At 31.8% G+C, this 24,874-nt stretch overlaps 2 protein-coding genes and 1 pseudogene across 3 annotated transcripts; all 3 read right to left on the reverse strand.

The window, feature by feature from the left end:
- Positions 1-2,737: 2,737 nt before the first annotated feature.
- On the reverse strand, positions 2,738-5,454 carry LOC146930850 (beta-glucosidase 12-like). The gene is made up of 8 exons (XM_085702288.1): positions 4,918-5,454; positions 4,644-4,809; positions 4,179-4,550; positions 3,857-4,074; positions 3,716-3,747; positions 3,513-3,615; positions 3,233-3,341; positions 2,738-3,137 (listed from the first exon to the last, which is right to left on the reverse strand). Exons 1-8 carry the CDS (start codon positions 4,976-4,978, stop codon positions 2,939-2,941), a joined length of 1,260 nt encoding a protein of 419 aa, XP_085558414.1. The 5' UTR covers positions 4,979-5,454; the 3' UTR covers positions 2,738-2,938.
- A 6,113-nt stretch (positions 5,455-11,567) lies between these two features.
- On the reverse strand, positions 11,568-14,199 carry LOC146930851 (cyanogenic beta-glucosidase-like). The gene is made up of 9 exons (XM_085702289.1): positions 13,783-14,199; positions 13,612-13,689; positions 13,423-13,510; positions 12,958-13,329; positions 12,535-12,752; positions 12,405-12,436; positions 12,204-12,306; positions 12,009-12,117; positions 11,568-11,915 (listed from the first exon to the last, which is right to left on the reverse strand). Exons 1-9 carry the CDS (start codon positions 14,165-14,167, stop codon positions 11,717-11,719), a joined length of 1,584 nt encoding a protein of 527 aa, XP_085558415.1. The 5' UTR covers positions 14,168-14,199; the 3' UTR covers positions 11,568-11,716.
- An 8,614-nt stretch (positions 14,200-22,813) lies between these two features.
- On the reverse strand, positions 22,814-24,857 carry LOC146930852 (putative transcriptional regulator tpeD; annotated as a pseudogene). The gene is made up of 2 exons (XR_015006517.1): positions 23,612-24,857; positions 22,814-23,530 (listed from the first exon to the last, which is right to left on the reverse strand). The product of XR_015006517.1 is annotated as a putative transcriptional regulator tpeD (transcript).
- Positions 24,858-24,874: the final 17 nt, after the last annotated feature.

A 24,874-nucleotide genomic window follows, 5' to 3' on the forward strand; every position in this document is an offset into this window, starting at 1 on the left:
ATTACACAACCAAGGGGGTTGAAATAAATTTTCCACCATTTGTCGCATAATTGACTAAGAATCAACAAAATGTGTCCAAGACACTTAACAAGTAAACATCTTCAATATTTGTTGTGGTGGGATTTCTAAAACACCAAGATTGTGAGAGTTAACTTAAAATCAGGATTCTGCAGAAGCAACGTGCCACGATGGAGAAGCAACGTGCCACGATGGTTGAAGAATTTCGTGAGGCAAGTCACTGGATTTTTCGTGCCACGATGGGGTCGCAACGTGGCACGATGGTGTGCTGGCAGCGAATAACAGAAACGTATTTTCTGGTGCAGATTTGTTCCAATTTTTAAGCAAAACTTTTACTATAAATATAGACCTTGTATCAGACTATTTTAAGAGAGATAGAAGGGCTGAAACAAGGGTTTAGAAAGGCAACAACAAAACTAGGGTTTGTATAGAGTTTGTCTCTTGGCAACAAAACTAGGTTTTGTGGGTTGATTCACCTTGGGAAACACTATTAGGATTGAGTCTCTTGGTTACGGGAAGAGACTGGGATTTGGGTAGAATTAGGCGGGAGACTTATTCTTGTAATCCATCTCTTTGTAACGCTACTCATCATATAGTGGAACGGAGGGCTGCTCTCTCCCCCAGACTAGGTCAATTTGGACCGAACTGGGTCAACAAATTCTTTGTGTTCTCTCTTCCTTTTCTTTCGCTGTTGTTTTCTACTTTTGGCTTGTGTTAATTGTTCCATACACTTTGATTTTGGTTGCTTAATTATCTCTTGCTCCACACATCAAGTTGTTATTGGTGTGAGTTTTCTCATCGAATCCTCAACAAAGATCCAGAATTTTACGTCTATTGTTGTCACCATAAGTAACATGTCCTCGTTCTATCATTATCCAAGTATGATTTCATTTCTAAGATTCTCAGGTATTCCATTTGTCTCAACCTTAAGAAGATGTTCAGATCTGATGATCTGACGTATATATCAAAATGAATTTCGATACAAGAAAAGATTGGATGATTGTGTTTTCTTATGAACTAGCAAATAAAGGAGTTAAGGGATAGAGAAGATGACACAAATAAGTTATCATGGTTCATCCTAATTTAGCTAGTATGGTCTCCATAAATTTTGCAATTTTTCAATATGGTGTCTGAGATACCCCTCTCAGATTGTGAACACTTTCTCTTCTTTTCTGGTCTAACTGACCTTACAAGTTCTGGACAACCTCTTCATACTTTAGCTACCACACAATCCACCTTTATATCCTAAAGAGAATTAGTGAAACTTTACAATTGATTATAAAATTTGTTTTGTGATCTTGATCTTAACAATGATCATTTTGATTTCATAATGACCTTTCTCTCTTTATCTTTAAGTTCAATCTGATCACACTAAGGCGAATCTAAACTTTTCAAATACACTATAAAAGATGTGCCAATTATATATTGGATGCTTGAGTGTATTTCTGATTGCTATCCAATGTTTGAGAATTGAATCTCAAGTTGAAAGATGTATATGATCTCTTTCAAGCAATCTGTAATTTTCAACTTTTAATCTTTTTTAGTTCAAGTGATTCTGAAATGAGAAAATATTTTGTTGAGAGTTTGTGTTGTTTATAGGTGTTGATCTTCATTACTTTCTTCAAAAGCTTTTATCCTAATTACTTTTGAGATGAGAATCGGTGTTGAGAACCAATTATGAACTTCCTTGTTTAGCCATTATGAAGTGCTTCTGATCTGCTAGCTTTTTTTGTCTTCGGATATGCAATATCAAGTGTTTCTAATGTCTAATATGATGTTCTTCTTTACTGAAGAACTTTTTTCATAAGATTGTCATGGATCAACTTCTGATCTCACATTTCCTTAGTCAATCTTTTTCTTCAATTTTGTAGTGCCCATGAGATGCTTTTGATCTCATTCTCAAGAGCTTATGATCTTTCTGAAGTCCTTCTAAGCACTTTGTATTGTTAAGTTAGATGTTTCTTTGTATATAGTTGTATTTGTAATGTCATGTTCTTTTGAAAACATAAAGAAACTTGTTAAATCACAAACACATATTAGAATCATATTGATCTCTTTGTTTCAATGAAATTTGCTATCGTTAACGTTAACGCCTCACATGTTGAAATTTCACTTTATGTCGATGTAGAACCTTCGAATTTTAGAATATATACTCTGTAAACTGTTGTATTGTAATTAGTTAGAGAGATAACTTGCTATGCAAGTTATCTTGTTGGTTAGTTATAACTAACTAACTTAGAATTCTATTACCTACAATCATTGTAAGATTGTTATCATACTCCTACACTTTTCACAATTAATGAGAATACATTTGATTCATTTCTCTCTTCATAATAAAAAGACTTCGAGAATAATTGACCAAAATGAGAATATTCTCTCATATAGATGATAACATTATCAATTCTGATGAAAAAAAATGTTCTCATAATGCATATATTCATTTCACTCATAAATATTTCTACCAATTTAACAAATATCAAAAATTATATTTGACGAAGAAATAAATTCCAGATTGAATTATTAATCAAGTCATTTATTGGTGAGAATGATTGAAAAATAATTCAAAAGAACATTCTCATTATCCAGAAACATGAAGATTCTGTCATAAAGAAATTAGAATGATACAAGAAGTTTCCAACACTATTCAAGTTTCTTTTCGACAAATAGAGATCAATCAAAGCTTATTCTATATAAATAAGTATAGTGAAATAATAATTACTTTCACCAAACAAGTCTGTAGATAAGTAAAATGAAATTACAAGTTACATGAAGAATAAACGAATAGGACCAATTACATATAGATAATATATATTTACATACAATTTCAAATGGTATACTTTTTATATTCAAACAATGAAATAATTAAATGAAATAATTGTTTTTACAACTATGGTATTTATAAAAGAATTTTGTAGCACTGTTAAATGGAGTCTATGTAAACTTTTTTGTTCTCTGATGTGAGAAAATTCTTGAACCACAATCCTGAGAGCTTTTGATATCTTTTCAAACCATTTTTATAATCTACAAAGGTCATTCCAAATCTTACGGTATAACCCTTATGCCATTCAAAATTGTCCAACAAAGACCATGCAAAGTATCCCTTTACATTTACACCAGCCCTGTATTTAGATTAAAAGAAAGAAAATAGTTTAGCTAAATTCCATGAAAGAAAGTGAAATAGACTGATCTTTAGATATATCAAAAATTTACTCACTTGATTGCCTCATTAAGATAGAATAAATGACGATAATGATAATCAACTCTATACGTATCCATAAGTGATTCCTCAAGTGATAACGATGGATCATCGTACTCATTAATACCTACACACATTATGAAAAAGTTGAGTTATGTTCATGAGTAATAAAATTTCATATAGAAATTTATATATCTAGAGTAAAATGTTTTTTTTAAGAAGCTAAAGTAAAAAGTTTTTTACTATAACTTTATCTATTTAAAGAAGAAAAAGCATGATATGAAAGTGATTTGCTTACCATTTTCAGTAATATAAATTAAAGGGTCGTTGTATTTTTCTTTAACTTGTATCAGAAAGTCTCGAATTGCTCTTGGATAAACATACAACCAATTTGAAGCAACCTGTGAAAGTAAAATAACCAAATTCATTAATTACCAATTTAGACAAAAACCAAATAACAGATGAGATATTGGAACATTTCATGGTTAATTTAACACTTACATTTAGACCAATGGTTTTTCCATCACGTTCAACTGCAATCACACAAAAAAAAAAAAAAAAAATATACCATTAATTTAAATTTATAATATATAACTTAAATAATCAATCAATAGATATAAAGTAGGCCAAAAATGTTCTTACATGAAAAACGAGAAAGTGAATCTGTTAGGTAGCTAGGTTTGCCATTGCTCAACTGAGGTGCATCAGAAGCATAGCATGAAGAGTAGTAATTTATGCCAATAAAATCAAATGAACCACTCACTAGCCTTGATTGCTCTTTTGTAAACTTTGGTAATCGTGACCTAACCAAGGCTCGCATGTTTTTTGGATAATCTCCATTGCTTAGGGGATCCATAAACCTATAATTAAATAAAAAAAGAGAATAAGTTATCATATATATATATATATATATATATATCTCCTTGTGTTAATTTGGATGATTATATCTTTGTAATCAACTTACCATCCAAACATGAAGTCTGTAGCTCTTTCAGCAGCCTTTATATCAAGTTTGTTATCTGAGAGTGGCACAAAATAGTTAATAACCAACGTTATCCCTATCACACCCTTTTGAGAGACTTGATACTTTGTCTTGTATAAATTAACAACTGTTGCATGAGCTAGAAGTTGATAATGTGCAACTAAATATGGTTCGGTTCCAGAATCACCACCGGTGCAATTTGGATTCAACCAAGATGAACATCGACCTGGTGCCATTTCACCATTTGCATACCCATCTTGACTGTAAGTCCATGGCTCATTCAAAGTTATCCAATGTTTTACTCTATCTCCAAATGTTTTGAAGCAAAGTTCTGCATAGTCCTGGAAATCTTTTCTGCAGTTTAAAGTATGTGAAGATGAATGAGAAACATTTCCACAAATATTTAAACTAAGTTATTAACTGAAAGTTTGAAATTGTATCACTCACATGATGAGTGGGCTTAAGAAACCGCCATATTCATCTTCTAGAGTTTGAGGAAGATCCCAATGAAAAAGTGTTACAAATGGTTGTAATCCATTTGCCACCAATTCATCAATGAGGTTGTTGTAATAGTCGATTCCTTCTTGATTAATTCCTCCACTTAGTTTTCCATCTGCATAAATTAATGAAGTTAAGTAATTAAAAATAATGAAATATGGTTTATAAAGAGATAAACATATAATTGATAGGGATTAGTATAAATTCAATTGACTAGACATACTTGGGAGTATTCTAGACCAAGATATAGAAAATCTGTATGCATCCAAGTTCATATCCTTCATGATTCCAACATCTTCCTTATATCGATGATACGAGTCAACTGCAACGTCTCCATTGTTTCCATCACTGATTTTTTGAGGATATCTATGAGTGAAGGTATCCCATATACTTGGTCCTCTTCCACCTTCACTTGCTGCACCTATACTGATATGCAGAAGATGCTGTGCCAAATATGAAGCCTTCTGGAAAGTCTTTTCTATTCAATGAACCTATTTGCAGTGATTCAGTGTTAATTATTTCTTGACCTTCTGTTAAAGTAATGATGAATGTTGAAACTAAAGACAAGAAGAGAATAAATAGGAAATATCTCATGCTTAATGAATTTGTTTCAGTGAATTAGTTGACGATGATGACAAAAACAAAGGTGTGGTTTTATGTAAGAATAAGAAAGAAAGAAAGAAAGAAAGAAAGAAAGAAAGAATGAATGAATGAATGAATGAATGAATGAATGGATGAATTTGTTGTGGGCTATGAAAGTGTGTGCATGGTTTCTATTTATATAAGAAAAAGAAATGAAGAATTTTGGTGGGTAGTAACTGCCACTAACCTTTATTTTTCTAGTCAAATTTTCATAGTCAATTAATGCGACGGCTGCTGTGCTCTATGACTCACTAACCAATTAGGTACTCCTTTCAATCATTTGTAGCTCTTTTTCTTCATTGATTGATTACAAAAATATCATGACATCTCAGCAGCTAAATAAATTTTGTTGAGTGATAAACCTTTCAAGAAGTGTATTGAATCACACAGTTAGTACTATGATAAATTAAAATTATGTATCCAATGTAATTAATAAATTTTCGGTATGAATTGTGTTTGGAACATAAAATGGAGGAATCTATTGAAATAGAGAAAGACTAGAATAAAGGTAATCAAGATATTGTTTCGCCGTAGAATTTTGCATGACAGCTCTCGTCCTTAGATGAATATGTTGATTTTTTTTTTTTTTTTTTGTAACAAGTTTGATAAAATTTTGGTTCTAATATTAAATGGGCTCGGTATTAATAGTATTCTCTTTACTTCTTCCGCTTATCATGTCACCCAGTTTGGTGGTACGACTTTGTGCTATAAAAAGATACAATCAAATGTTAATCTTTTTTGGCTTGCTTGTGTTTGGAGTATTTGGAAATGAGAGAAATACATGTATCTTCCGCAACAAGGAAATTTCAATTCATTAGGTATTTGATAAAGTGAAAATGTTAGTCTTTTGATTGCTTAAAGCTAAGTTTTTTAATTTACACCCTCCGATCACTAATATAAGCAAAAATCCAATTTCTAGGTTCATTCAATTAATGATGTATGTAGTCTTTATTATAGGCTACATACATCATTTATTGAATGAACCTAGAAAGTGGATTTTTGCTTATATTAGTGACCGGAGGGTGTATCATTCTATTTATATATTTGGTCGGTAAATCCCGTAGTTTGTCTTCGGATACCGCTTAACAAAATCTCATTTGATGTACTACAGACTCACCACTAACCAAACCAATTAGCTTCTGTATACGTACTCCCTTCAATTATTTGTGCCTCTTTTTTCTTCGTTGATTATAAAATAAGCACGACATCTTAGCAAGAAAATAAATTCCTTTTAAAATGTTAATATTAATTTTACATCAACTATTTTATTCCTTTTGCTATATAGAGTTTTTTTTATATATAAAAAACATTAGAATAGGGACGACCAATTTAATGGCTTTTTCATAATGCAATTTTTGTTGATGAAATATATTTTACAATATTGATATATCCTTAACAATTGCCCATTTATTTTAATTCCAGTAAGGCAGTAACTCATTATTTTCTGCTCCAAAAGAAAAAAGGAGGAATCTATTAAGACAGGAATAAAGGTAATCAAGATATCACCCTACAAGAAATCTTGCAATTTACCAGGGGCAAAATCCTTGACAAAAGTGCATAAAGCCCTGGGAAACTGACGTTTGACAGGGGTTTTGCCAGGGGCAGAATCCCTGGCAAAACAGGTCATCGCAAATAAATTTGCGGGGTTAAACCCCTCGGAAACTTGTGAGGGGGGCAAGGCTCTGGCAAAAGTCCTCGCATAGGTGTTGAAAAATGGGGTTTTTGAAATATCACTAATCTTGAAATAAATTGGGTGGTTTTTGAAAGAGGAGGAAGAGAGAAGTTCAAAGGTGTTGGTTTCATGGCTAATAGAAGTCGGAGTATGTAGATCGGTCACCGTGAAGGTGGGTGGTTGTGGTGGTGTTTTTGATGGAAAGAGAGAGAGTATGTCTCAAGCACATAGAGGAGAAAATAAAGGAAACTGTTCTCAAATGAGAGAAAATAGAGGAAAAGGCATTTTTAGTAACGATGTATGTCAGGGATTTTGACAAGTTACCCGTCGTAAAATTTGCCAGGGGTTTGCCAAGGCCTTGCTCTTGGCAAATTTGCCAGTTGCCCCTGGTAGATAGCCCTGTGAAACTAGGCTTTTTCGTGTAGTGTCATCAAAGAAAGAGATTCTGATAATTTGGAGTTTGGTCGGAAGATAAGTAACGTATGTTCAAAAATTGTTTCCCTCATAAATCGAATTCATATATATATATATATATATATATATATATATATATATATATATATATATATATATATATATATATATATATATATATACACATACAAAATAAGAAAAGATCATCCGTGAGTAAAATTTTGAGCTTATTTCCTTAAAAAAAAAACGTGGAATTACATTACTGATGTTAAGATAATTTAATAAGTACACTACCAAAAAAAGATAATTTAATAAGTATATGATGAAGATTCATGCACAAACCACATTTTTGAAGAAAGGGATAGGGTATACGCTGCTTTTCAATTTTTTACTCTGATTTATTTATAATTACCCATGTTTTAAGAGTTAAAGCTCATCGGTCATAGAACTGATGAATAAACCTGCAACTTGTTTAATTAATTAATCAGCCAAAATATTTTTGATTGGTCTTATGGTCTATACGTTATTAACTGTTCCAGTCAAATTAACCAACGATCAAATATTGTCAAGTGTTCGTCCCATCAAAATAATATAGTAAGTAAAAGTAGGTGGTGTTTGTCAAACGAAGATGACCGTGGCATGCACGTAAAAGGAAGCATTATATTTATATTCCTGCACGTGATAGATATCATTAATATTGAAGAGTCAAATATATCTATGAGTTTAATCCTTATGCATTTCGTTGAATGTAATAGTACATTAGTAATATTAATATCAGGGAAGTAGGGAACCAACCTTCGGTTGTGACTTTTCAATCACATTAGCCATTCTTATGTGATTAACGCACTATCTTTTCCTCTTAAAAAAGCACTATCTTATTTTTATGAAAAATAAACAAATTAGTGGAGGACCAACAATATATTGGTTGAAGTGATAAAAAACGGTATCCATTTAAATTTATGATTCAGGTTCGATTTCAAACTCATGCGTATAAAAAGAATATTGTTGTGAGGGGAGAACTTATCTTGTGTGTCCCAGATATTTGCCAACCAGAATTAATCATTGTTAAACGGAGATAAAAACCTCGTACCAATATTATAGTAACAAAAAAGTATTGTTGAGGATACCCTCCACAATATTAGTTATACCATGAACCTCAACAATATTTATAATAGAGTGAGATTTCATGAATCATTAATGAAATTTACGTATAGTTTATAGCAGTTAATTATAGAAAGAGAGATATATTAATGAGGAGTGCTAGGCACAACCGCTCTAACACTCTCTCTTAGCTACTCTCTAAACTATTGGGCCATTTCATCAATTTTCATTAATCCTCTAACCGGCAACCGATCCATCTTGTTTAGTAATTAGTATATTTTAATACTTTTTATTATTTTAAATTGTCCTCTAACCGGCAACCGATCCATCTTGTTTAGTATATTTTAATACTTGTTTAGTATATTTTAATACTTTTTATTATTTTAAATTTTCATTAATCCTCTAACCAGGCATGCCATTGTTAACCAAAAAATCACACACGCATCACTTCAAATTCCAGTTTTCATTTTTTTTTTCACAGTCAAGGAATTACATGAATCCCCCAAACTCTTTGCCCAAATAAAAGAACCTTTCGAACAACTACAATAGCAAGATGACTCTAATTAACATGACATAACTCCACAATGACAGTAAGGTTCTTGCTTGTTCAAGTCTCAAACTTTATCTCAAATTAAAGGGCAAAATAAAAACAATCAAAAGAACTTTTTTAGAAAAAAACTGAATAAAAATTAAAATTCACAGGACTTTCTTTTCATTCTACATTAAATCCAGAAGACAATATACCCAGTCAAAGATTCCATGTTTCTATTTCACAGTCCCTAGGTTTCTTTTCTTTTTTTTCTCACTCAGACCCTGAAATTAATCCTTTTTATGAAAAACTGCATCAATTAATTATGGAGGCAAGCTCTAAATTTATGGATTCATACTAATAACAACCATAAATCAAATAGAATTAAAATAACAACATAATCTCTTCGATCTTGATGACGAAAATGACCTTGAACTTGTTGGGATTATAGATTCTTAGATCTAACGAAGAAGATGATCTTAAACCCTTGAACTGTAGATCCTAATCGCAAACTTGGTGCTGGTAGGATAAACAAAGAAGACAGTGGGAACAGGTATTGGGTGAGAAAACCTTTCAGATGGCAGAAGAGAGAGAACACGCTATTATAGGCAATGGCTTAGCCGGTTACCCGGTGATAGAGTTTGCAAAGAGAGTGACGTGGGCCAATAAAAAAGCAAGTGTCAAAAGGATAGTTTGAGAGATTGTCCATAGCATTACGGCTGAGATTATCTTATCTATATCACAAGTCAACCTACCTGCCAAAACTTTCGCAACCACCTTGTTGAGAGACCTTAGAAGCGAGATGAGGTGAAAATCTCCCAAGTGAAGTGGAGAGTCCACCTTAGGAATTAGCAAGACAAAATAGGACGAAAAACTCTATAGTAGGCTAGAATTAGCGAAACATTGCTCAAACATAACCCCGCAGGGAGACCATCTAACATCGTTCCTTTTTCTCCTTGTTGTGGAAGGGTTGAGTGTGTCCATAAAGATGGCGGAAAGGATTGGGGGAGTATTCCAAGTTTAAGGTAGGCTTTGCAAGTTTGACTATGTCACACCTCAAGTAATGGGCATTTGGTTGTAATTAGGCTAGAATTACATGACTCAATATAAAAACATTACAAAATATCCCATAAACCATAGGAAATTGTTCTAGAACTCCTTTAATTTGGGTCAAATCATAACTAAAATGAGTAAAAAAATATGCTAAAAATAACGTAAGATGATTTGTCATTAGAGCTCATACCTTGACTATCAAAAATTTGTTACCATGATAATCTTCAAGAGAAGCAATTTTATTTACCTTTTCCTTGTTGTAGCAGATGCATGAAAATATTTGGTGTTATGGTCTCCGTCTTTATATCAACGTGCCTTAGCTCTTTGACGCTAATACGCATCTTACTGCATAAGCAACCTATTCACGTATTTCCTAACGGGAAGCATCCGAGTCTGATTATCACCAGAATTAATATTACGAGCATTGTTCAATTGATGGCTACACTCCTTAATATCAAGTTTCAACTTATTAAAATGATCTATGCTCTAAGAGTACATGTCTTCAGCACACCAACTCATAGGTCATGTCGTTATAACTTGATCATCATACATAGGATTGTTAACATACATTACAACATCCCCCCAACTCTAACATCAACACCTAAAGGATTATTCCCCATATCTCCATCAACAGTAGACTCAAATTCAGACTTAGACTGGTTGTCTTCATTCTAGTCTTTAACAACATTAATGCGCTTATGCTTCTTCAGTTCAATCCCAAAGGCATCTGTTTCAACATCAATAGCAGCAAGAGAATTATTCCCACCCATATCATTTTCATTTGCGGCCAGCAACATAAGAACAACTTGACATGGCTATTGCACACCATTTGTAAGCATAGGAGTAGTAGCATATGGAAGCATAGACCCAAGCAAGGCTTACTTGGCCTCGTGAGAATGCTTAGTTGAGCAACAAGGATACCTGTTTTGATAGCACTAATTTCATGGAGCACCGCATTGATACGACCATCCATATTAACCATTATGGAGGACCCAACATTTGATTTACCAGCATTTGCAACATTCTGAACTGCACCATTCATAGTCCCTTCCCTCAGCCTCATTGAAGGAATAGGATCTTGAAGACACGTGTTGGTAGCAGTTGTTCCTATACGCCTTATCACATGTGGCAACACATCTCCTCAAAGGTTATTCGAGATTAAGAGTCAATCCCTCATCTGTCGAACTTATATTTAGTTTAATAGTGGCAGATTGTTTTCCTCAGGTTTTAGGTTGTAAGTCGTTTCAAGAGGACTAGAATATTTTCAATTTAGAATAATATACTTTAGGAATTATTTTTTCCTTAAAAGGTATAAACCATATTTTGAGATGCCTAATGGTATATTCATGTTTGACATAAACATACCCTAGTAGATTTTTTGTAATCACAACTTGGTTAAAATGGAAAAATTCTTCAGTTTGTGAAGGGACTAGTCATGCAAAATGAAATTACAAGATATATGTAGAATCATCAAATAATATCAATTATAATAATATATTTACATACAATTACAAATAGTATCCTTCTTATATTTAAACAATGAAATAATTAAATGAAATTATTGTGTTTACAACAACAACTATGGTGTTTATAAAGAATTTTGTAGCACTGTTAAATGGAATCTATGTAAACTTTTTTGTTCTCTGATGTGAGAAAATTCTTGAACCACAATCCTGAGAGCTTTTGATATCTTTTCAAACCATCTTTGTAATCTATGAAAATCATTCCAAATCTCACAGTATAACCCCTGTGCCATTCAAAATTATCCAACAGAGACCATGCAAAGTATCCCTTTACATTTACACCAGCCCTGCATTTCATTGAAAGAAATAATATCATATAGTTAAATTCCATGCAAAAAATGAAATAGACTACTCTTTAGATATTTCAATATATTACTTACATGATTGCCTCTTTAAGATAAAAGAGATGACGGTAATGATAATCAATTCTATAAATATCTAAAAGAGATTCCTCAACTGATAATGATGGATCGTCGTACTCATTTATACCTACACATGAAAATTTGAATTATCATACATAGTTTCGTTATATAACGAAAATATGTTTCAATATGATACATGCACGATTTGCGTACCGTTTTCAGTAATATAAATTAAAGGATTGTTGTATTTTTCTTTAGCGTATATCAAAAAGTCTCGAATTCCTCTTGGATAAACATACAACCATTCTGAAGCAACCTGAAATTAAATACACATATAACAAGATTATTAATTACACAATAACAGAAAACCAAAAAAAAAAGTAAGATGTTGCAATTTTTAACGTATAAACTTACATTTAGACCAATTGGTTTTCCATCTCGTGCGACTGCAATCACAAAAATATAAAATATACCATCATTTAAATTTATAATACTAATTAAACAATCAATAAATACAAGATAGCAGTAAGCTAAAAGTGCTTACATGAAAAACTAGACAGAGAATCTGTTAGGTAGCTGGAATTTGCATTGCTTAATTGAGGTGCATCAGAAACATAGCAAGAAGAGTAGTAGTTTATGCCAATAAAATCAAATGAACCTTTGACTTGCTTAGATTGCTTTTTAGTAAACTTTGGTAATCGTGATCTTACCAATGCTCGCATGGTTTTTGGATAATCTCCATTGGCCAAGGGATCCATAAACCTATAATTAAACAAGAAATGGAATAAGTTATCATGTGTATATATATAGAGAGAGATAGATAGATAGATAGATATGCTTGTGTTAATTTGGATGGTAGAATTATGTAAGTGACACAGTCGGAAGTGTAGGCTAACAAGCTCTAGATGGAAAAGAAACAAGTTTGGATGCGACAAACTTGTGTAAATAGCTTTATCTTTGTACTTACCATCCAAACTGAAAGTCTGTAGCTCGTTCCGCAGCATTTTGATTATGTTTGTTATCTGAGAGCGGCACATTCCAGTTAATGATCAATGTTATACCGATCAAACCATTTTGAGAAACTTGATACTTGGTCTTGTAGACATTAACAGCTGCTGCATGTGCTAGAAGTTGATAGTGTGCAGTTAAATAAGGTTCGGTTCCAGAATCACCACCGGTGCAATTTGGATTCAACCAAGAAGAACATCGACCTGGTGCCATTGCGCCATTTGCATATCCATTTTGACTGTAACTCCATGGCTCGTTCAAAGTTATCCAATGTTTTACTCTATCTCCAAATGTTTTAAAGCAAAGTTCCGCGTAGTTTTGAAAGTCTTTTCTGTAGTTGGAGGTATGAAAAGATGAATAGGAAACATTTTCATAACTATATAAAATAAATTTTCAGATTAAAATTTGAAATTGTATCACTCACATGATGAGAGGACTTAAGAAACCGCCATATTCATCTTCTAGAGATTGAGGAAGATCCCAATGAAAAAGAGTTACAAATGGTTGTAAACCTGCAATTTTTTTTACATAAGACGGCTATTTTGGAAAAATGCTAAAATGCAAATAAAAATAATAATACTACAATAATTGAAAATGAAGTTTGTATTCTTACCATTTGCCACCAATTCATCAATGAGGTTATTGTAATAGTCAATTCCTTCTTGATTAATTCCACCACTTAGTTTTCCTTCTGCATAAATTATAAAAAAAAAATAAAAAATATGGTTGGTGAAAAGAAACTAAGTTTAATTGAGAATAGTCAATTGGTATAAAATTGACTTACTTGGGAGTATTCTAGACCAAGATATGGAAAATCTATATGCATCCAAGTTCATATCCTTCATGATTCCAACATCTTCCTTATATCGATGATACGAATCAACCGCAACGTCTCCATTGTTTCCATCACTGATCTTTTGAGGATATCTATGAGTGAAAGTATCCCATATACTTGGTCCTCTTCCACCTTCACTTGCTGCACCTTCATATTGATATGCAGAAGATGCTGTGCCAAATATGAAGCCTTCTGGAAAATCATTCCTATTCAATGAACCTATTTGCAATGGTGCAGTGTTAATTATTTCTTGACCTTCTGTTAAAGTAATGATGAATGTTGAAGCTAAAGACAACAATAGAGAAAATAGGAGATATCTCATGCTTAATGTCATAGGTGCTTATTTTATAATCGCTTTTGTAGGTTATGGAAACAATGCAAACGAGCGTTGCTTCTTATATAAGAAAGAAAAACTTGTGTGGCAGGCTTCTATTGCACATTTTTCTAGTCAAATTAAATTTCAACACGCGGTTCCTTGTATTGTATGAGTCGTTATTTTTTTGATAATATCTATGACTCATTATTTAATTGGACTCCCTAACTTAAATTGATTGATTAATTTTTTTTGTCAGGTAGCATATGAGTAAATAGATATTTGTGATTTGAACTACAATAATTTGGTATGAAGTACCATATTTATTACACCCTTCGGTTACTAATATAGGCAAAAAATTTCATTTTAAATTCATTCAATTAATGATGTATATGGTATTTATTATAGACAACACGCATCATTTAATGAATGAATCTAAAATGCTTATAATAGTGACCGGAGAGTGTATTAATTATCGGATGATATTATTCGTTTTACATTCTAAAATGAATTGCTCACCTTAGGAAAATCAAATCATTATTTTGAAAACCTATATCATAGACAAATAAATATATAACATGTAAATAAATGAGCAGGCCTAGGACGTTAAATTAAACATATGCTATAACATGTAAAAAAAGAGCAGATTAATTAATTTTTAATCAGTGTCGAAAAGTCAAATACTTTCTCTGCACCGAGAAAGGGACTCTTGTACACTATTCCAAAAATATAAAATTATCAACGAAAAAAGAATAAAGTCTCTTTCAAAAAATCTCTCTATCGACTTGAAAAGTAAACTAAAAAATCTCTCTGTTGAAAAGAAAAGCTCTCATCACTATGGATCTCACATTTTCTTTCTTGAAATTTTGCTTCAATTATTTAACTTCTTTTTGGAAATTTGGGTTTCAAAAGTGTCATTTAGCCATAAAAAATATATTAGCATGGTTATTTATAACAAAAAAAAATGTTCAAGAAAGGAGTTAGCTTTCAAATTCTCGATAATCACCTTGCATGTTTAAATTTGACTAGAATTTTATTACAAAGGATAAATTCTTCCAAGAAATTGGTCCGACCATATAGTTAATTAGTTTCGAAAATGAGTGTATTTTTGCAAATGCATAAGTTATGTGAACATGATTGAGCATATAAAGGGTCGCATTGTGTAGGTGGTTTTTGGTAAAATCCACGGTAGGATACGTCTTACATTATGAGTTTTTTGAATGATAAATATTAGTAGAGTTTTTCTATCATTTGCAAAAAAAAATTATTATGAGTTTTTTGAATGATAAATATTAATAGAGTTTTTCTATCATTTGCAAAAAAAAATTATTAGGGTTTAGGGACCAGGGGTTTAAGGTTTAGTATATTACTTGTTAGGTAGTATATTTTGTATTTTTAAGACTTGAACTTTAAACCTTTAACTCCTCTACTCCTAAAATCCTTCAACTTAAATAAGCTGAGTTATACAACAACATAGTCTTACATTATGAGTGATATTACAACAGTGTATATCCAAGTAGCAATTTTTCTAGTTTGGGTGGAGCATTTGGTTTGTATATTTGATAATATTGAGCTGTATTAGATGACTTAGTTTTGTTTGTTAAAGAAAAATAGCTCCCCCAAGTAGTGTGCAAAATTTGAGAGCTAGTAGTTTGGGATTCTAGTCCTCAACAAGGTTAATTTGGCTTCTGGCATTTGGTCATTTATGCGATAATTGTAGGAGTTGCATGATGGTTGTAATTTCAGATTTGCAAGATCTAAGAGTACTCCATTTCTATATTATAATATGTATGGTTTGCTGATATATACTCTCACTTGTTTGAGTAGGTAGTAGCTTGTTTGTTATTTTGTTGTCGATGGTGTTTTGCTCTTGGTAGATTCTATTGTTACCTATAATAGATATTGTTGTTTTGGGTTGGCATACCCTCTGATCCCCTTAATAATAAACCTATTATTATCTTTAATTTACTCTTGGAAACTGCATAAAAAACCAAACTTTAATCAAAAAAGAAACTGCATAGAAGAAAAGTACGAGTATATATGATCCCGTTATTAATATACCTATCTTTTTTTGATGAAGAATATGCCTATTATCTTTAATTTTATAATAGTACATACGTATCTTTTTTTTTTTTACGTGTTATATTTAAGCTATATAAGAAGACTAAGGGAGAAAAATAATTCGAATCAACAACCTTTTAATGATGAATTCACACTTTAAAGAAAAAACATTACCACGTGTGAATATGTATGTAGTTTATGAGATTTGGTCAAAAACGATGTATTTTACGAGATAAATACAGTTTCTTCTACGTATAGATAAATACAGGTTGAATATAGTTTTTTGAAGAACGGTTGAATATAGTTTTTTGAAGAACGGTTGAATATAGTAGTTATCTTTTGATGAGTAGGGAATTTGGTCAACCTTTTGAATAAGATTTATTTTCCTTTCGATCAGGATTGGTCCCAATCTCTAACGGATGAAAATACGTGTCAAAGTTGTTGCCTGACTATTTATTTGTCACAAAATTACTACGAAATGTGTCGTTAGGAAATTTGGTCTCACATTTATCTTTGATCTAGTTCATTGTCAAAGCATATGCACGTGCCCTGAAATTAGTCAATAAATTTGCGTAAGGATACAAGGAGCAGTGTAAGGTATCAAATTAACAAGCAGGCATGCAAAAAGGCAACGTGATATGGAAAGATAAAATAACTAAAACAATATAGGATATAGTAGAGGAAGATAAAGATTTTGATATTTGGTCCCTCAAAAATTGATTTTTTTTTTAAGTAGTCTGGTGGTTAGAGTTCACATATTTTAAATATGAAGAAGTGAGATGTTTCGGGTTCAAACCCCGACAACTGCATATAAAATGCATTATCTCTACTATCTACTATCTGAACTAAACTCACGGAAATAATTGATGTATTTTTTCTAATGTAGTCCTTAATTAAGTAATCAAGTTATGTGAAAAATAGCACCGAATAGAACAAACACATGCAAGTGGTTATAATTGCATTTAACACAAGTTAACGCATAAGTATTCATATATCCTTATTTATTAATTTTGTTACGTCTGCAGCAATTTAACCTAATTTTTTCCCGCTCCTTTGCTTTATTAGGTTTGCAATTATTTAACCTAACAAATTCCATCTAAAAAAATGCATCGCACCAACATTCTATCCTCTTGCCTTTTTTTTTCTACACTTATCCTTATTTATTAATTTTGTTACGTCTGCAGCAATTTAACCTAATTTTACCTTATTTATTAATTTTGTTAGGTCTGCAACAATTTAACCTAATTTTTTCCCGCTCATTTGCTTTATTAGGTTTGCAATTATTTAACCTAACAAATTTCATCTAAAAAAATGCATCGCACCAATTTTATTCATATCCTCTTACTTTTTTTAAAAAAATTTTATTAGGTCTGCAGCAACTTTAACCTAATAATTTCCCTTTAAAATGCTGTATTAGGTTAGCAGCAATTTAACCTAACAAATTCCATCTAAAATTCAGTATATCACTTTAACCTAACAAATTCCCTCTAAAATGCAGTAATCCCTAATATTTCTGCTCGCTTTTCATTCCTATCATGTTTTGTTATCGTTTGTATATATCTATTGTTTATGTAGACTTTTTTTTTACAATAATTAATGTTAATATTCCTGAAGTCCAATAACTTCAAACCAAATATTCTCATACTTCTTTATTTTCATACGTCTTTAAAATTTTATTTTATGGCAAAGTATTATACCTTTTAACATATTATTTTATTTATGATGCAGACTATGAATATTATTTTCTACCACTATAAGCCAAGTATTGATAGCTTATTTAGGTGCGAAACTAAAGTCAATATTTGTTAGTTAAAGGATTTTAACCATTAATATGTTATGTTGTTTAACGAATTTTATTTATAAATTTAAATTATTTCAACCTAATATATTTATGTTTGCCCGAACACAAAAATTTGCTTATAATAATTAACCCGGGCAACGCCGGGTATTTAGACTAGTTGCACATAATCACATGTTTACTTACATACATACATACATGCATACATACATACATACATATATATATATATATATATATATATATATATATATATATATATATATATATATATTTGTACAATTTTATATAATCACTTTTAGCAAAATAAAGCTTCAATATATTCTTTTTGTCAAAATATAGTTTCGGTATAAGTGATCCAAGTATTTGGTCTAGTGCTAAAAAAACAGGTCTTGAGTTCATATCTCGAGTTCGAGCTCCATAGTGCTATTGAATGAAAATAAATATAAATACTTTTGTAAGTGTTTTTCATTCCAAATTATTACTCTATCTTGTATTGTGATACCCCTCACCCTATTGCTCTTGGATTTGGATCTTGAGTCGGTAATGCTCTTGGATGGATATAAAAAGAAATACATTTACAAGTGGTTTATTAGAGTATTGTGAATAAACTAAAGTTAGTTGATAGGTGAAATATGGTTAGTTGGTTGGTTAGGTTGTTAAGATCGAGTTAGTTAAATTAACTCATCCCTATAAATAACTCTCATCATTGTACTCTTTTATTTATGTTTTATCAATCTATGTTCATTCTATGTACAGCAGTTGGTTAAGCAGTTGAATTGAATGTAGATTGTGTTAGTGTGGAGAAGACTATAAAGGAAGGTGTGACAGATAGTCGCTTGGGTAGAGCATTGGTTAATAAAATTCGTCGCTTATTGGAGATGGATTGGAACGTTGTTGTTTCTCATTCTTATCGAGAGGCCAATCGGTGTGCAGATGCTTTAGCCAACATTGCTTGCTCTTTGGATTATAATCTGAAGATATATGAGTCATGTCCGACTCAAATTAGACATTTACTTTTAGCTGATATTATGGGGATTGCTACCCCTCGGTTAATTTCTATGTAGTTTTTCCTTGTTTTCGGGCTTACGCCCTCATTTCTATCAAAAAAAAATCTATGTTCATTCTATAATGATTTTATGTGGGTATCTCTCGCATGAATACTCTTATTCACTATTTTTTGTTGTTCATTATGATCTTTATCCCTGAGATTCCATAATTACTAATATGGTTTTCAATTCCGAGTAATAGTTCTATCTTAATTGTGACACCATCCTCTCGTCATATTTTTTTTGGTCAAAAAAAGAAAAGATCATCCGTGAGTAAAAATGATGAATTTATTTTACGCAACAAAAACGTGGAATTAGATTTACTAATGTTAAGATAATTGAATAAGTATCTGGTAAAGATTCATGCACACAAACACACTTTTGAAGAAAGGGATAGGGTGTACGCTATTGAACTTTTCAATTTTTTATTGATTTATTTATAAAATAGCCCACGATCAAATACATCATTTTGAGATTTGGTCAAAAAAGATGTAATTTTTTTACTGATGCCTAATCAAGCCTCCAACTTGCTTAATTAAATAATTAGCCAATATTTTTTATTGGTTTATACGTTATTTATTGTTACAACCAATCTAACATAGAATCCTAATCCAATATTGTTAAGATTTCGTCCTATCCAAAATAATAAAGTACGTAAAGTAGGTGGTATTTGTCAAATGAAGATGACACTGGGACTGGGATGCACGTAAAAGGAAATACTATTATATTCCTGCACGTGATGATATATTTGGGCCAATATAGCAGCGTAAGTGCATAGTCAGTATATTTTATTCGGAGTTGGCACATAAGACTATGCAATATACTAATATCCCTAAAAAAAAATTATGTAATACATTATTAGTAGTAGCATCAATACAAGGGGAGAGAAGTAGGGAACCAACCTTCGGTTGTCACATTTCAATGACACTAGTCATTCTTATGTGATTAAGGCTCTATCTTTTGAAAAATATTTGGTGACTTTGAGTCTTGATGACTTTAATGTGAATTTAATGGAATAGATGGATGATTAAAATAATACTCTCTTCGGTCTTTATTATAAGAAACAATTGACTTTTTGGGTACATTGAATAATTAATATATCTTGTTACAAATACAGGGCCGGCCCTGGGCATAGGTCGGGAGTGCGACGGCCTAGGGCCCATGCCCACAGGGGGCCCTAAATTTTTTTTTATAGGGGTGTATATTTCAAATCTAAGTAAAAAGGTGGGGTGCTTATAGAAATTCGTATCAGAAGGCCCAAGCCAGAATCCTTTTCTCAGCCCAGCATGTAAAAAACAGGGGAAAAAACGTTAAAAGGCCCAAATAAAGTAAAAAAAATGAAATTGTTCTTTAGGCCCCCCAATATACAAAAACAAAAACTCTTTTTGTGCAATTAGAAAGATGAAAAAAGAAACCTAATAAAAACCAAAAACTTCCTTTGTCAAAAAAAAAAAACCAAAAACTTCTAAAATCAGCCATTCTCTCTTCAGGTGAATTGTTTTAGGTTTATGTTTTTTCTTTCTTTCTAATTTCAATTCTCTTTGATAATGATTGTTTCAATTCTCTAATTGCTTCAGATGTTGAATTCTAAATTTCTAATTGAATGATTTATGCTTTTTCCAATTAAATTCTTGATTTTTGCATATAACATGATTTATGATTCAACTTCAAGTATTGTACATCGATATTCTTCAAGATTCCGTAAATATCAAATTATCAATTCAATTCAATTTTTTTATTTTTGTTTTTCCAATTCAAGTACTCGTGAATATCATTATATCAATCCAATTTGATTTTTTTTACTTTTTTTTTTCAATTCAATTTTTTTTTTGTTTAATTAAGTGTTGATATATTTTTTTTTTGTTGCGCTTTTATTTTCAGGTGTTAAAACTTCGATCTGCTTTTAAGGTGTTATTGTTCTCTACTTCACTATTTTTATGGTTTTTTGTTTGTTTGTTTGTATATTTCTATTGAGTATTTGATTTATTTTGAGATGTTGCCTAAAAAACATTTATGTGGTAGTGAAAAGCGAAAACAAGGAGCTCTTGATAAATTTATTTTCAAAAAGGTAGATACCCAAGAAAATGTTCTTAATGATGTGCCAAATTTAGAAAACAACAACAATGAAAATTTGGATCATGAAAATGAAAATTAGGAAATTAATGATAATTCAAATGTTTCTAATGATGTGCCAAATGCATATAATATTGAAAATCTTGGTGATGATTGTGAATAAGAAATTCCTCATTTTGATATTTATGATACAAGAAATTGGGAGAATCTTGATAACACCTCAAAGGATATTCTAGTTGAAAAGGGGCCTATTAGAGAAATGAATCTTAATTTTCCCAATGACAAATATTTTAGGCATTTCTCATATGCAAATTATTCAAGAAAATTAAGTAATGGTGAGATTAGTGCTCGAAAATGGCTAGTTTATTGCAAACATGTTGACAAAGTATATTGTTTTTGTTGTAAATTGTTTAAATCTTATATAATGTTAATTATTCATTTATCAGAAGAAACAAATTTATTATATAATACAAAGGGTCCTTTTTCCATACTATGTCTAAGGCCCGTAAAACTCTAGGAACGGCCCTCTACAAATATAGACTAGATACATCACTTATCCAATGAATTTAAAAAGTCAATCATTACAAAATAATTAAAGGTATCAATTCCTTCAAATGCAGACATTCACCTCAACATTTTGTAAGCCACAAGGTATAACCAGACACAAAATTGTTAGGCATTCACCTCAACAAAATAGATTGGGAGAAAGAATGAATAGCACCATTCTTGAAAGAATGATGTACGTACATATTATCATATTCAGGCATGCCAATTAAATTCTAAGTTGAAGTTGCTCATACAACATGTTATCTCATAAACATGATTCCATCACCATCTATAAAGTTTTTGGTTGCAATGTGTATTATCATGTCAATGAGGGAAAATTGGTGCCTACAGCTTAGAAGGGCTATTTTGTTGGATACCCTAATGGAGTAAAAGGATAAAAGATCTGGTGCATTGAAAATAATAGATGCATCAATATTAGTAGAGATGTCAAATTTCATGAAGAAGAACTCTACAAGTCCCTAAATTCTGATGAAGATCATATTCTATCTTAGAGAAAGATTTGGATAGTTTTGAGTTGGAGCCTATAAGTGGGAATGAGTCACTGTCTCAATAGAACCAAACAAGCGAGTTCTTGCAAGATCAATGATACCTGATATATTGTATGTCGATTTTCTTTTATACGTTTATCATGCAGAAATCAATCTTTCTTTAATTCAGTTTGTTTTTTGAACAAATAAACTTGATTGTTGAACCAAGTTCTTGCATGAAAATTATCAAGACTCAATCAATGTTGGTTTTTTTCTTTTTCTTTTTTCATTGGAAATGTGATTGCTTATATATGAAGTTGAGTTAATATTTGCTATCATGCTTATTGAGATTTCTTTTGATCAAGGTTGCACCATATGATAGTTAGGTTTTTTAGTATAAACATAGTTGTGACTTTTGACGAAATAATCTTGCTTGACGTTTTGCAAATCAATTTTACTTAAAAAAAGGAAGATAATCGGATTTCAGACATTGTTTAATGCTATATGTGTGCACTTCTATGATGCACGGACACGGACGCGGGACACGACACGGACACGGACACGGGACACGGCTAATCTAAAAAAACGTAGGACACGGACACGGCTATATATATTTTATATATTAATAAAATAAAGTATTTTGTGAGAATAATTTATAAAAAGTCTAAAACGAGAGGCATAATTCATGTTTATTTAAACTTTCAATCAACCAAACAAAGACAAAAATTAACCAAAATAAACTTAGTACTTTCAATCAAGAAAAATAATCTAAAACAAAATGATGAAATTATATCCTAGTCACTCCTCATTGAGATAATCGGACTCTATGTCTGGCTCATCTAAAGACAAGTCACCAATGTCAAGAAATCCATTATCATCCAATGATCCAAACTCATCTCCAGTGACATCCCACATTTTAGTTTCCTCTTCATTATATTGGGGAGAGTTCCTTGACAGAAGTCGGAGGTTACTATGCACATAAACTAAAGCTTCTGCTCTATGTGGTGCCATCGTGTTTCTCTTCAGAGAATGAATAAATGAATATGTGCTCCAGTTTCTTTCACAAAATGATGATGAACAAGGTTGTGCAAGTAGCTTAAGAGCAACCTTTTGAAGTGTTGGAGCTCGAGCACCATGAGCCAACCACCATACTTTTGGCTCCATTATACCTCTATCAACCATAACATCATGATTGTCAAAACCTGCTCTTCCATCTGCGAAGTTTCCAAACTCTGTATTCACTTTCCTCCTTTCGTCTGCATCAGGAAACAACCTTCTAAAACATTTATCTCTTTCTTCAATGAGCTCATGGTCTTGATGTGGAAGGACTCTATTAGGATCTTCACTTAGCCATTCTGTACTATAAAACCTACATTAAACAATATATATTTATAAATTTATGTAACGCAAAAGATGTAAGTAACAAAGTATAAATTTAAAAGTTATTAACCTTGGATTTAAAGAATGAGCTAGGCAATGAAGAGGTGTGCTACTCTTAGTCCAACGATCAATTAATATACCATGCACTACCTGATGAAAGGTTGACTCTTCAACAGGTGATATTCCTTCATGCTTATAGATGGCATTCCTAACATTTTCAATCATTGTATCCCACATCTCATAGACTAGATGAAGACATGAAGCTTCTCTATCAGTTCTTCTAAGAACGTGATAAATAGGACCGGTGAACAAAAGTATATAATCAACCTTACCCCACCAAGTATCGTTCAACAAAGTAGCCTTCACAAAAATTGTGCCTTTTGAACATCATCATCTTTGTAAGAAGACCATTGTTCACTAATCACCATTTGCTGGAGTCCGGTCTTCAAAAGTTTAAATCTCTTTAGCATAATAATAGTGGAGGCAAATCTTGTTGAAGCTACCGAAAGCAACTTCAAGGGACTGAATGAAGAGAAAATCGACAATCTCATAGAGTGATTCATCACAAAGTTCTTGATAAACAATGCATCATCCGAAATTTGGGTGATCCAAGAACACTCTTTATAAACAACACTATTTTTTTCAGAATCCTTGGCTGCGCATATATTCTTCAAAGCAAGATTTAATGTGTGCACAACACATGGAGTCCAGTAAATCGAAGGAAACTCAGCTTCAATAATTAAACCCGCTGCCTTACAAACCGGTGCATTATCTGTAACTACTTGCGCAACATTTAAAGGGCCAACCTCCATAATTACTTCTCTGATGCATTTAGCAATGAATTCTCTATCTTTTACCTCATTAAAGCAGTTTACGGCCTTTAGAAACATAGGTCCACTTTCTGTGACAGCCATGAAATTAATAAGAGGTCTTCTCTGTGGATCACTCCACCCATCGCTAACAATAGTCACACCCTTTTGACTCCATGTATTCTTTATAGGCTGCAACAAGTTTTCCACATGATTCCGCTCATTATGAAGTAATGTTGTCCTCAATTTGTTATATCCTGGGGGTAGATAACCAGGTATAGAATTGTTGGCGGCATAAGCAAAAGCCTTCCTAAAGTGAGGATTTCTTGCTAAATTAAATGGCAGCCCTGCAGAATAGAACATCCTAGTGTTTCTCTTCCTTGAACATTAAAAGCAGATTCCTTGAAGTGCACTTCTCTCAGCCGATATTCAATCTTTGAGTTTCTATGTTGTGAGAATCTAGCTCATTTCGATCTATCAGCATTCTTTAGTCTTTAAAAACTAAAATTAAAATACTAATACAA

The sequence above is a fragment of the Medicago sativa genome, chromosome 4, assembly GCF_051527215.1.
Source record: "Medicago sativa cultivar Bolivia chromosome 4, Bolivia_mono, whole genome shotgun sequence".
Classification (NCBI taxonomy): Eukaryota; Viridiplantae; Streptophyta; class Magnoliopsida; order Fabales; family Fabaceae; genus Medicago; species Medicago sativa.